The sequence below is a fragment of the Epinephelus fuscoguttatus genome, linkage group LG1, assembly GCF_011397635.1.
Source record: "Epinephelus fuscoguttatus linkage group LG1, E.fuscoguttatus.final_Chr_v1".
Classification (NCBI taxonomy): Eukaryota; Metazoa; Chordata; class Actinopteri; order Perciformes; family Serranidae; genus Epinephelus; species Epinephelus fuscoguttatus.
The window spans coordinates 31468447-31483195 of NC_064752.1; the positions used below are offsets into that span (position 1 = coordinate 31468447).

At 41.3% G+C, this 14749-nt stretch overlaps 1 protein-coding gene across 1 annotated transcript in view; it reads left to right on the plus strand.

Moving 5' to 3' along the window:
• suclg2 (succinate-CoA ligase GDP-forming subunit beta) overlaps window positions 1–6007 on the plus strand; it is a 134980-nt gene extending 128973 nt beyond the window's left edge. The window contains exon 11 of the mRNA XM_049590771.1: window positions 4960–6007. Coding sequence (XP_049446728.1) covers window positions 4960–5072 — 113 coding nt within the window. The 3' untranslated portion in view covers window positions 5073–6007. The remainder of the gene's footprint in view (window positions 1–4959) is intronic.
• The last annotated feature ends 8742 nt before the right edge of the window (window positions 6008–14749 follow it).

Here is a 14749-nt window from a genome sequence, read left to right on the forward strand (position 1 = left end):
CTTGCCTCTGCTGCTGTGAGCTATCAGTGCTCCCTACTGCTCACAGTGGAACTGCAGTCACTCTCTCTCTCTCTCTTTCTCACACACACGCACACACACACAAACATTCACACATGCAGAAGAAGACCCACATAAATGCATGTCTCTTTTTCTCACTCCCATAAATGTGTGATCCCCCTCATACGTTACGTGGATAACACAGGTAGCACAGATGCAATGTCTTAACAACGCCGCACACACTGTTGCCTCTCATGAATATTTATGGGATCAAAAAATAGCAGAAATGCATGTGTTGTTTACTTTATTTCAGTGTTATATACACTTTCCATAGGCATATTTGTCTTTTTAGAATATCTCCTGCATTATGTATTTGCTGTGGGCACATATGGCTGCTTCCTCCTGAGTTTTATCCACTGTTGTTTCAACTTTTCTGTGCTGCAGCTTTGTTTTAATCATCTGACAGATAAGCCTGCCAGTATGATAATATGGATCCGTCAATCCCAATGAAGTTCACGGGGTTAAAGCATACAGTACTGCCCCCCTCATTATGAGCGACAGCATCGAGACTATAGATGCGTCTGTGGACACACGAGCGAGAGAATATTCCATGCCACAGTATTTGATGAGAAAATGAGTTGAGACACCCAATCCCTGTTTATGTGCCAGAGCAAGGTCTCTTCCTGCTCTTATTCTAATTAATTACATTGCAGAATTGATTGTTTGGAGTGTGAGCCTGCAAAAAAATGTGTTTGGAATGACTTATTATCTGGCTGGACAAAAGAGATGAAATATTAGGCGTTAAGTGGCGCTGGTAATAGAATTCCTCATGAAAGCTCTATTGATCAGGGTGGCCGGGCCTCCGGAGAATTCACATATCATGCAGTCTTAATTACACGCCAGCCAGGAGAGCTAAGGTCAACCTGTAAGTGTCTGAGCATGCACACACACAAACACACACTCACACACACAGCTCCACATCACAGGCTGAGCCAGAGTGAATGCTGAGAGACGCCGATACACACATGGCAACTGTTGTCACAACAGATGCTTTCAATCACACACATACAGTTAATACTGCACATGTATGTAAGGCTGCCACTGATGATTGTTTTCATTATCTGTTAATCTGCAGATTATTTTCTCTACTAATCATTTGGTCAATAAAATGTCAAATGTTTTGTCCGACAGATGATCTAAAGAGATTGAGTTGACTGTCATAGAAGACAAACACTCACATGAGAATTTTCTCTTTATCGACTAATTGTTGCAGTTATACATGTAAGGCAGAACATTTATCAATATGTAAATGAAGAGCTAATTAGATTGTAGTTTTTAAATGGTGTGGTTTTAATATGAAAAGTGGTTTGGATTATACCTCTAGCACCACGAAGTAAACAGATTACACAATGCATTTTGAGTTGTCTCAGTGGTTGAGTATATGGGGTGACAGGGCCCCCTCCCTCTGGAACACTCTCCCCAAACACTTTTAAGACTGCACTGATCTGTCCCAGTTTAAATCACTACTCAAAACACATCTTTTAAAAACGGCTTTTAACGTGTGAATGATGTTGGGTGTATTTTATTGTAGTCTATTTTGTGATTGTTTTTAACCAATGTAAAGCGTCTTTGAGTACCTTGAAAGGTGCTCTGTAAATAAAATGTATTATACGTATTATTATTATTATTATTATTATGACCCCAGTGTTGGGGTCTTCAACTACTTTGAAAGCATAGCTCTCGTTTTGTTAACTAAAGCTACCAAGAGAAAAAAAAAAGATGAAATTGACAATGGTGTGCATGTGATACGAAATTATAACAACGTATAATACAAAAAAGTCGCATGCCTGCATAAAATGCCATTTAATTTATTTGATTACAAAAGGTTCCCACTTATTCACTGGTCATAAACCAAAAAATTAAAAACCCCACTATTCATGGTTAAGTGCAAAATATATCCGCTATGGTTCTTTAATGTAATAATTAGGGTTGAGCCAAATACTCGAATGAAATGAGTATCTGGTACAGATAACTTATTTTTTACAAGTAGTAGTCTCATCACGAGTAAAATGTGTCAGTATCTGTACTGCATTTTGTTTAACCTATTACTCTTGTGATAAAAAATGATCTGAAGATCAATTCTGAGGCTGTTCTGTAATAGGGGTGTGCGATATGGACAAAAAATAATATCTCGATATTTTGGGGGATTTTGAAGATAACAATAATTAGACGATATTCTTTTAAATATGTGCTTTTTTACCTGCTCACTCTGTTAGACTCTGGTGACGGCCTTTTGTAGCGTCAATTCCGGGTCCATTTGTAGCTGTTCAGATAGGCGTTTGTCCCGCAGACTCACCACAAGCCTGTCCCTCACCATCTCATCATGTAGAGCCCCATAACCACAGTGCTCCGCCAGGCAGTGCAGCGCCATAATGAAACTGTCGGCTGTCTCGCCCGTTTCTTGATGCCGCTGATTAAACTTTGCTCTCTCAAAGATCACATTCCTGCGATTCCCTTCTGCTTGGGTCTCCAATCCAGAAGCAATGCGGAATTTGTCAAAGCGTTTAATCCATTTAGGCCAGTCTTCAGCCTTGAAGGTGAACTTTTCCGCCTGACAGGCTGGGACCTATCACTACAGTTGACCCACGTCTTCCGAAGCTGCTGGAGCATCCGTGGGCGGTGTTGCTATGTTGTCTCGCTAATGTTTGTTTAGCAGCAGGCTGACCTGCCAGGAAGGTGCCAGTGAGAGATCATGTGACCACCTAGGCGTACTGTGGCGTGCTGCTGCACATAAGTTACATAACAAGTTACTTGTTCAGTGAATGTGTGGCTTTTCAACCTTTCAACGTGTGTTTTCAGTTGTTTTTGTGAAGTCATTTGCATACTCAATAATGTAAATTTGCACATTGTTAAAACAACAACGATGATATTATTATCGTTAACGATATATATCGCCCACCCCTATTCTAGTACTGTTCTCATAGATAATAAATATCACAATTTCTGATCAATCCATATAAATTTCAGGCTTAAAATAACAACTTCTGATTAGGTCCAACCCACTTTGTATTTAAACTCCACCCACTTCTGGCATAAACTTCCAGCAGAGAAAAAAAGTACTTGGTTAGCTTAACCTTTTGGAACTTAAATGTATACATTGGCCTCACCATGACAACATTATGCAAACTAAACATTTTGTAAATGTTAACACAAACAGAACTTATGAACAAAATGATTTTACTGATTGCAACACCACCTTTGTTATTTACTGGCCGACTTGTCTGTGTGTAGAAGGCTTCTTCTATATAAGCGTACAAAAAGACACCTGAGGGATCACATAGCTGAGCATAGATATGCCATTAGAACAAAAAATCACAACTACCCCATGGCTAGACATTTCAGTCAAGTACATAATGCTAATGATTCCTTTTTTCACATAGAGGCATTGAACACTTTAACCTTTGGTCAGGGGGTGACAGAAAATGGAAACTGAATCAAAGGGAAGCTTTTTAGCTCCATCAGCTGGATGCTTTAAAGTGTCCTGGTCTCAGTGAGGATACAGACTTCACATGTTTTTGTGATTTGTCATTGTCCTCTACAAGCTTCACCACTTTTCTCACAGCCTTTATGTTCAAATAAGTGTGTATGTATTTATATTTATTTTGTCTGTGTATCTTATCTCATGTCACTTTGCATTAACTTGTTATTTTGTTATTATTGTCTGTTTGTTTTACCTGTTATGCCATTATATAGGTTATGTGATGGCCTCTGATTGGTTCCTGCCTTTATATAGGTGTGTTGTATGTCTTGAAAGACCTGCTGTGGTTGAAACATGTCGGCTCTTTTAATGATTTAGCCACTACAACAAAGGCTTTTTAATATTTCGTTTCTTATTTTTCGATATTTTTTCTGGGTGCCTGGATTGTTCCCCTGCTGATACAGATACAGATATTTTAGTTGGTTGAACAGATACAGACAGATACAGATAATGGTGTACTCACTCATCCCTAGTAATAATGTCCTTCAGTCAGACTCCTGCCTTCAGAAATTGGTGTGCAGGTAGGAGGGGTGCACCCAGCAGGATTACTCAGTTAGCCAGGTCACTTCTGGCACATTTAGGTGTTGCAGGAGCTTAAAGACAAAAGTAATTACAGATAAATAGACTTAAAGTAAGAAATAGTAAAAAATAAATAAAAAAAGAAGAAAAATAAATTGTAAAAAAAAAAAAAATCCGATAACAGACAGAGTAGAGAATTGATGATACGAGATCAGACAGATTCTGTATATGACCTTTTCTGTGCCATCATGTCTTCATGTGTGAAATCAGTAAATGCCACATAAACAGCTGGCTTTTGTTGTTTTAGCAGCGTGGGCAATTCTGCATCATTTGACCTTTTGCTCTCTCCCTCTCTTTCATTTACTCCCTCTCTCCGCCATCCGTCCTCTCTCTCTCTCTCTCTGTGTCCTTCCGTCCACTGCGGCGCCCCCTGCCCCGTGTTGTGACAGGTTTGTCAGGCTTGTGTTCAGCTGCACAATGTGCAGCACTGGGAAGCAGCCAGTTCAGCGTGTAGAGCCTCAGGGCTTTGGAGAACATCTCAGGATGTATCTGTCTGTCTCTCTCTCTCTCTCTCTGTCTCTGGTTGGTTGGGGGTCTACCAGGGCATGGACGCCATCATATCACCCGGCACCTGCTACCCCTGACCTCACTGCAACCAGGGGAGCATGCACATGCACAAATTGCAAGACTCACTGACATTGATCACAGACAAAGCTGCCACCGTTCACCCATAACTCCATCCATCTGTCATCATGTGCATTGATTCCTCCAAAGGAACTCTTTGTCTTTCACACAGTGTGGTTTTTACATCAGTGCAGATGGCACATCGGGTTCAACCTTGTTAAGCCAGTTTCTGTCATATTTGTTGTCGCCTGGTTGTGACAGTGTTTTCCTGTGTCTTCAAGGCACCAACGTCCACGAGGCCAAGAGGATCCTGAGCGAGAGCGGCCTGCCCATCACAGCAGCAGATGACCTGGATGACGCCGCCAAGAAAGCAGTGGCCGCCATCAAGAAATAGAAAAGCCACAGAGTAACCTCACCACACTCTGTCCGCCAACATTCATGCAGTCTCAGATCTTCACCGTCAGCCTTTTCTTACACATGCAGACCTCCAGGACTTCATGTCTTTGCACTCACAGGCCTTTGCTTTTTTGTTTCAACACTAGCTTCCCAGCGTCTGTATCGCAGCTTTCTAGGTGCTGTGTCACCTTAACACCTCACAGAATTGAAATTTTACACTCACCTCACCTGTGTGGGAAAAATAAGCAGCTTTTAATTTTTAAAAGAAAATGAAATAAATGCATAATAACTGGGATAAGTCTGTAACTCTCAGGCTTGTCGGCACAATCTTGTCTTGAAATATCATAAAGTCTCAGATTAGATGGAGACACGACGCTTTTCGCATTCCATTTTTCAGAGGTAACAGACACAGCTTTCACTCTGCATAATGTGGCATATGTATGCAATATTATTTAAAAGAAATTTTCACCTCCGTTCTCAGCCAAGGGTATTTTTAAAGGTACAATATGACTGAAAACAGCTTGTTCTTGTGAAATCATTCAGTGGCACTTCGTCAAAACAGTGACTTCATTGTCAATAATTAATCCAATAATCCATCCAATGACGTACAGTATATGTATTTAATGAAGTTATTGAAGTACCCATGCTGTGAAATTTTGTTCATCATGTCTTAATTGTTAAGCGCTCTATGGCAAACAGTGTGTTAACTGCTTGAATCTGTGCCTGTTTCGTGAAGGCCACAGGGTTTTATAAACTATCCTGCCAACTCTTTCTGTACAAGTAGTTTCATACAGAGGTGCTGAGAAAATCAAAAACGTGCAGCAATTGTATTTAGATTTTTTTTATAATCATGAATGTATATTGACAGGAGATCTTGAGTACAGTGTCAAAGCTGTGTATATAATTCAGGAGATTAAAACAAATATTTCAAGACTGCTGTCTCGTTTGTTTGTTCACTTTATATTCGAGCATCCTGCGGGGGGGTGGACAGAAGAGGATGGAAAGTTAGAAAATATGGAAATCAAAACTCTGCTAATCCTACTCCTGTTCTGCAAATTAGCAGAATAAATGTAACGTCAGTGGGGGAAGCAGACACACAGCAGTTTTTACAGTGGTGAGCCTTTGAGCTCACACTATTAACTACCTGAGGAGAGAAACACACAGTCCAGCCTTGAGTAGGAGCTTATTCCAAATAATTCAACTTCTCGTTGCCAACACTGCTACTGCTTAAAGTTTATGCTTTAGATGAACCTGCTATATGTTTTATCTGAAGGTCAAATAGTCCAATATGTTTAGTTTCAAACTACGGTAAGATCCGGATCAGCTCCATAATTGAGTTTATAAAAGAAGGATAGATTTAGGTGGGAACCAGAAAGAAAATTTAACGATCCGTGGTTAAACTCGTCTCTAAGGCTGCAGCTTATGATTTTCATTATCTAGTAGCTGCCATTTGTTTTCTGCATTAATCATTCAGTCTATGAAACATCTGAAAAAGTAAAATATATCAGTCACATCTTCAGACCTCTTTTATACTCATCAAACACTCCAGAATCCTGATAGATGCCACATGCTTTTGTCCAAAGTTTACAGTAATTAATTGCTACAGTAAGTTTGGTGTTGTCGCTAAAAAAATAACAAAATTGTTTGAACAGATTTTCATGGTATGAGTGTTACAAGACAAAGAAGCAAATCAGCTGTAACCATCTGATGTTTGGCATTTTTGCTTGACAGTTTCTCAAATGAAGAATCCATTATTAAATTAGTCACTTGTCTTTATTTTGTGCCACGGTGGAATAAAAGCAACTCAGACGCTGAAAGTGTTGAACGAAGATAACACACTCTCAAGCTTAACGTTAGACATCATTGCAAAAACTCTCATGAATAAATGATCGGCTGTTGATCTGCAAAGTGGAATTATTCTTAACAGTATCAAGATTTTTTTTTAAATGAGAAAAGAAAGATGAATATTTCAAATATTTTAATGTGTATTAAGCAGCCTTGTACCTTGTGACAACACATCCGTAGTCGCTGCTGGCTTAAATAGTTTTTGATCAAAGATAATAGAAAGATGAAGTGATACAAATTTCAACACTTTAATCTTTCTTTTTTTATATTAATTGTCTCCACTGCATTGAATAATTAATCTGCTGAACTCAAAAAACAGTGCAAGTGCAAAGACAGTAGCTTTCAACCTTTTTCGTGTCAAGGACCCCTGAATTGATACACATCAGGTCAGCGACCCCCATTTGATAGAATCTTGTTTCAGGGAGCTCCATCTGAACAGACTGTGGTTAAAGCTACTCTTACCTTTCCTGCATTTCACACAGCACTTAGAAATAAATTTGAAGATCCACAACTCTGCCTCCCTCCAAAGGCCATTTCCCCCTTCTCCGTTACGTCTGTTACGCGAGCGGTTACGTCAGTCGGAGGCCTCCACGTGGGGAAGACAGACAGGACAGGAGAAAACTTAGAACCAGAGTTTTCTTAGAACCATATGAGAATGGTACAATTATGAGTTTTATTTCTGGTGGAATTCACTTACATTTCATTGTGCCATCAGCTTATTAATAGCACTTTAAGCTAAACAAAGAAAAGCGTTAAAATTTCCAAAAAGTCAAGTGTCGCCTTAATTAGATATGGTTAGGACCAGAATTCTGCAACAATTAGTCAGTTAACTAGTACTAGTAATTGGCATCTATTCTGATAATGGAATAATCATTTTAGTAGTTTTCTAAGCAAAAGCAGCCAAACATTTGCCGATTTCATGCCCCTAAAATGTGAGAATTTGATGCTTTTCTTGTCACACGTGATGATAAACTGAGTAGTTACGAATTTGTGTTCTATTGGTCGGATAAAAAAAAACCATTTGAAGACATCACGTTGGGCTCTGGGAAATCACACAGGGCATCTTTCACTGTTATCTGACTTTTTACACACCTCTATAGTGAATTACATCATGAAAATAAATTGATAATGAGGAAAAAACGAGTTTTGCTGCTGCACTGGGTTAAGGCACTGTGTTGTTAACTGTAAAAAGTCAGGTGCTCTTCAAGGATCGGGCAGATGGTCACATAAAGATAAAAGACAACGACTGGCGACATCAGGGTGCCCTGATGAAGACTCTCTAGTCAAAACAGGTTGGTTTATCCATGTATCAATCAAGGATTTTATAAAAGTCAGAGTGCTTCAGATGTATTTTGGACTGCCTGCCTACACCATGGACTTACACACTGAGTGAGTTGGCCAGTCGTTTTTTTCTTTTATCTTTAAGTGAAAATAAAGTGTTCCCCATTTTTCTGAGGGTCCCTGGACTCCTGGTCGAGAGCCACTGTGCAAAAATAAGCCATACAACATGTTATACGTATTTTACACTGTTTCCTGTTCTGCCTTTCTTTTCTTTTGTGAATTTGTACACACACACACATACACACACTTTAACTCCTCAATTCACACACCTTCAGTCCTCTAATGAAACTCAAGTGTACCTCGTCCCAAGAGAGACTTGAGAGGAGCGGCTGTCCTTCATAGGCCCTGTGTGAGCACAACAGAGAGACAGAGAGTTGACTGAGACCTATTCCTGTCAGACACACTGACTGTGTGATGGATTATCTGTCAGGCAATCTGAGAGGACGCCCAGACACACAGGATCGACTGCCACCTCCATGAAAGACACACACACACACACATACAAAGCTTTTTTTTCTTCTTTCTCTCCTCCTCCTGTATGCATCAGGAGGTTTTCTCTGAGCATTTCTCTGACAAGAACACTCAGTGTCTGTCTCAAACTGGAGCTCGCCTCTAAAACACAAACTTGTTTTTATATTAGGCAAAGTTAAGAGGACTCCATCCAGATGCAGGCCCAGTGGTAACTGCAGCAGTTGCTCCACATCTTTGTTTTCCGTAGAGTTGGAAATGACATGCTGTGTGTGAACGGCCAACCTTGACACTAAGTAGAGGAGCTATCAAGTGAAATTGTGGCTAATTTATTTGTCATTTATTAATTTTAAGCGTCCCTATCACCAAGAGTCATCTCAAGACACAAATCCAGAGGTCTGTGGCTCTGCGCTGCACCGTGCCAGCCAGCCAAGCCGTAGAAATGGGCTGAAGGGTTCAATAATTGCCTTATTTCATGCTCTTCCCTCCGTGTGTCAGAAATATCCCTGCTGATGGATTGGACGGAGGAATTTAAGGCTTGTTAAAGCGGGCTTCTCGGGCCCTGATATTGTTTAATTCAGTGTCAAGCTGGAGGTCACGACGAAATGTGCACACTGATTTACTTGGCAAAATTAGTGCCGCTCCTTCATATAAATATAGATGAGGAGGGAAAGAAGCTTTGGAGGTCAGCCTGAAGACTTCTATCATGTAGCCAGCTGCTTTTAACTCGACTAATACCTCTGGAGGTGAGAGAAAAGAGGGTGTTGTTTTAAACGACCCTTTGGGGCGGGCAGCTCCTTTAATTAAGCTAAATTATTATGCCCGGGAAGTTTTATTTTTTCACAGTTGGTGGCTCACTTTATTTGTCTTCTGTAATTGTCCGTTTTGCTTTCTCAAAACGCGGCAGTTTGGTTTTTTTTTTTTTTATGTGCTTCTGTATTGATGTCAAAACGGTAATTGCCACTTTATGAAGCTGCCATCAGTGTTTAAGCGAGTTGGGAGAGCCGGTGCTCGTGAAAAGCATTCTTTCAGACAACAGGGTCAAGGCCGTCTCTCAGGAAGTATTGGATATTTATTGAGTCATTTGGAAGCAACAACTATGAACATATTAGTTCATAATAAAGCAATAGCGCTATGAATTGCCTCCGGCTATTGTACTTCATCTCTCAGGGACAAGGGGGTTGCTCAATATTTACAATTTTCTGCCTGTGCATCTGTCGACCAGGCAGGGAACAGATAAGGGGAGTGTGTGTGTGTTGTGTGCGTGTGTGGTCGATTCTGTCCTGTATGTGTGTGTCAGCATATTGATGTTACCATCCCTGTGTGCAGTGTGAACGTGTTTATGTGTAAGTTCTTGAGAGCTTTGTGTAAAGACGACCAACATTGTCTCCCCCATGGGATCATCCAAACACGGTTTGCTTGTTTGTTTGTTTTCCTCTTCTTATTCACAGAAATATAAAATGAGAGAGCAGGTCCGGCCTCACCTCTCCGCAGCCCTTATTGTCTTACCACCAGCCTGAAATCATAAAAAATAGTTGCTGACAGGTTTTATGGCGGAGAAGCAACACAGTGTGGGAGAGAGTAAAAACGTCAAGAGTGAAGGAGGAGTCGAGGCTGTCGGCGGCGTGCTGCCGTTGAGGTCCTCAGATTTGGCCTTGGCTCGTAGATGAGCAGAAAAATCCATTTCCCTCTCTCCAAACTGTTGTCAGTGTGTCTGTAATTGAAGGACTTGGAATCGATTTAAATTACCTTGGCTGTCTCGAGAAATTGAGCGAAGAGGAGGCAGATTTAAAAAGTTGCAATAAGCAACATACCTCCTGAATCTTCCTTTTCCATGACAATGTCTTGTTTTCTGGACTGTCTCCGCGCTTCTCTTGCAATCAATAAAAATTGAGGGTCTCCTTTAGTTTCAAGTGCAAAGTTTGAAGACACAAGTTTGGTCCACAAGAATTTTGAAGATGTTTCCAGTACGGCTGCTATCCCTAGCTGTTAGTCTTCCCATCATGCTTTGCATTCCTTCCATCAATCAAACCTTAATTTGTTCCCCTTTTTTGTCCTTGTGTGATCCATCCATCTTTTTCCTCTCCTCTTTCCTTTCTTACATCTTACATTAGTCATCCTCTTACCCATCTATCCCTCTTTTTTTAACTTCAACCATTATTTCTGTCCTTTTCCTAAACCCCATCCTGCTTCCACTGATCCCATCTCTTCATCATTTGTCACTTCCTTACATCTTTTATCTTTTCTTCCACCATTCATCTTCTCTGTTATGTCTCTGCACATCATTAAGACATCCAGTAATTTGTGCTAGTGTTGTGCAGCTCTAGAGCTGGCAATGTTGATCACTTTGTCGGTCAGTCAACCACTTTGGTCCAGACTAAAATATCTCAACAACTTCAGAAGGGTGCCATGAAATTGTTTACAGACATTCATGATCCCCAGAGGATGCATCTGTAAGAGCCACTTTAGCATGTATTTATATTTAGTAAAAATGTCTGTTACATCATATAGGTTATGATAGTATTTAAGTTTCTGTACACTTTGAATAGTGTATAGTAGTGCACTGCTAAGGTTATGTTTATATTTACTTTATTTATGTGCTAAAAGTTGTTGAAATGCGGTGCTTGGGCATTGACTTGTGGTGTCAGAAACCAACGAAAAAAGCTGTCCTTTAACGTCGGCGTGATACACGGTTGGTTGCTGTTATAGTTTAACGGCGCCTGGAGACATCAGAGGGAAACATGGCAGGAAGAAGTCGAAAGTTAAAGCGGGGAATGTCCGAGTGAGACAGCCAGACGGGAGCGGTGGTGGATGGGTCCAACAAACATCGATTTTAACCCGAGAGAGCGGTGTTCGCGTCCCGTAAGATTCTAAAGTCAAACCCTGTTCTTTTTTCTTCAACCTATCCACGTGGTTTTGTCGTGTAAATCCAACCACGTGTGTTTGTTGTTGACGGAAAAAACGTCAATTCGCGGCATTGTACCGACATAGTGTGTTTATTTTGAAAGAGACTGTATGTAAACTGTAAATTTCCTGTGAAAATGGTATTTTGAAAGAAGACAATGCACGTAACAGGCAGAACTTGATACAGTGTCGCAGAATATCAACAAGCAACGCACCCAGGGTACCTTGCACGTCATATGTGGACGTGGAAAGTCCATGACCAAAACATCAATACGTGACGAGGTCAGAGTGAGAATGTGTTGTTCAGCGCGCATGACAAAAGGATTGTGGATAATGTGTGCGTAAAAGACGACATGAAGTTTGTGTTGGTTTGGATCGTAATAAGTTTTTGACCGTGTTATGCACTGTTAAAGTATAATAACAGGTAATACATGGGAATATATAAAAAGATAGAACATTGAGTCGGTAGTGGAGCGTACGAGATGTAATTTTGAAAGGACTTGGCCTGTCGTGTTTCCCTATTTTTGTATTGTCAGTAAACCTTGTTTAATTTTTCCCTGCTTCACGTGAGTACTGTGGATGACCAGAAAAGGAAACACAAGTCAAGAGATACCTCACGAACTAAGTGGCCTTGGAAATGTGATGTACTGAAACGGCCAAGGACTTTGGCAATCCCCTGATTTTTTGCTGTAATGCCACTGAGAGGTTTTGGTGAAACATTTTGACAGCTAATAGGTTTTCTGCAGTTTTTCTCATCCTTTTCATCGTTCCTTCCTGCCTGCATGCCTCATTTTGTCAGTTACCTCAGCACTTCTTAACTCTCCTTGGAGTGAGCAGAAAGAAAACAGCCAGGAGAGGCAATAGAAAGAGAGAAGCAAAGCTGAACACAGCCAGCACTTTGTCTTTTCAGATGTACAGTGTCTTATTTCCCATCCCGCCTCCATCCATCCCATTTCTCCACCAGGCTTCTTTTTCAGCCTTCCCTTTCTTCCCAGCATGCCTCTGCCCTTTCTACCCGCCATTCAGACATCCATTTATTCGTTCATCTTTTTGTAATTCTGTTCATCCTGCCATTATGCCTCCTTTCTTCGTCTCTTCCTTCCTCTTGTTTCTATCTCTGTCACATCCTTACTCCACTCTGCTGTGCCTTCGTGCAGTTTTTAATCTCTTGCTGTCATACAACCTTCCTTGCTTGCCTATTACCACCCTTTTCTACTCCTGTCCTTTCATACTTTCAGGTCACCTTCCTCTGTACCTTTTTTGCCTTTATCCATCCATATTTTTTGTTTTTGTAACTTTTGTCTACCCTTTGAGTGACCTCATAGAAGCAACAGAAATGAAAAAAGGGAAAGTGAGTAAATACGTCCTACACACTTGAAATATTACTTAGTTTCCATTCGCAAGATTTACTTTCTTCCGGCTACGTTGTTGTTTTTGGCGAGCTGCCCACAATCCTGTCGTCTACGAAGTAGCATCAGGAGAGCTGCCTTCAGTATGGAAAGAAATCTTCTCCTGGAATGACAGTACTTAAAAGCTCATTTGGTGTGACCTCTGGAAGCCAACGCCCCCTAATTAAAACAGAGGCAGAGGCAACAGAATGCTGTCTCAAATTGCTTGATAATTAGGCTCCCAAGCTATCCTGGTGGAGCGCTCAGCAGGTGTTCGGCTGACACGCTTATACACTCCATTGTCCCACAATGCCGCGCTTTAACGCCGTCTGCTGAGTAAAAATAGAGGTGAGACGCAATCCTGAGGGGCAGGCGGCACGGCACAGTGGTGACAACACAGTGCAGAAATTCAGGGAGACATTTTTGTTGTTTGCTTCTCCTATGTCTGTCTTATTTTAAAATAACATACAGTCAATCCATCACGACTTGATCCAGTGACTACCCGAATCATGCTAGTTACTGCACGCAGATGTGTGTGTGTGTTTGTTTTGTGGGTTCAGAAAGGGCTGTGCCTCGGGGTGAAGGTGACTTTGACAGTTAATGGCGCTAACGGTAGCCTTTCACTGCCTTCTTTTCTCCCTCTGCCGTCTCATACTCGGGCTGAATATATGAAACCTGTGTGTGTCGGGTGCTATCGCCGTCAAATACCTCTGCCCACAGCGCGCACCGAGGAGGAAGGTTTGCGCCGAGCGCCCGGGAAAAGTGGCCTGTCACCTGTGATTTTGGGAACAATGTAAAATGGAGCAGTAATGGCAAGATGAAGGCTGCTGCTGCGCTGAAGCAGTCTCACACATCCAGCTATAAACAGACACAGTAAACAAGGTGATGAAGTTTAGCATGCGTGCTAAGATCTGCCTTGTTGGGGATCTTTTTTGATGCAGGAGCTGTGGGTAATCAGAGTAGGTGTGTTTGTGTTTATTTTTACTTGTGTACCGTGTGGATGTGTGTCAAAATCCACCTGAACTTCAAATCTGTGCATATTTCTGTCTGTGTGTGTATGTGTGTGTGTTCTGTTTATTCTCTGTGGGAAGACGTGATGAGCTGTTTGTGTAGTGAAATATGCTTGAAGGTTTGTTTGTATTCAGGGTTGCTTAACGCATCTTGGCCAGGAACATTTAAATCATATGGCAGCAATTTGCATGAGCTGAATGCGTTAGACAGCACAATGACTAATTGTAAACTTTGTCTTACCTTTGTTCTGTGGTTTTGCTGAGCACAGTGTGTGCTCAGTGTGTTTACACTGTAGCACACATTCATTAGTGAGCATAGCCTCCCGTCCGCCCCTGTTGACTGCTGAGAAGCCATGGTGGGGATTAAACACCTTATTAATGGGCACTTTGATAGTAGCTAGTCAACATAGTGTTAATGTAGGTTGGCTTATTAAGTGCACAAACTGGGCTCATCACAATTAATGGGCTCTCAGAACAGAAAATCTTTCACCAGGTGAACAGTACTATTACCACACTGCCTTAAAGGGATAGTGCACCCAAAAATGAAAATTCGGCCATTATCTATTCACCCATATGCCGAGGGAGGCTCAGGTGACGTTTTAGAGTCCTCACATCCCTTGCAGAGATCCAAGGGGAGAGTGGGTGGCAGCACAACTCCACCTAATGCAGGCTGGGCGCCCCAGATTAAAACGTCCAAAAAACACGTAATTGAAACCACA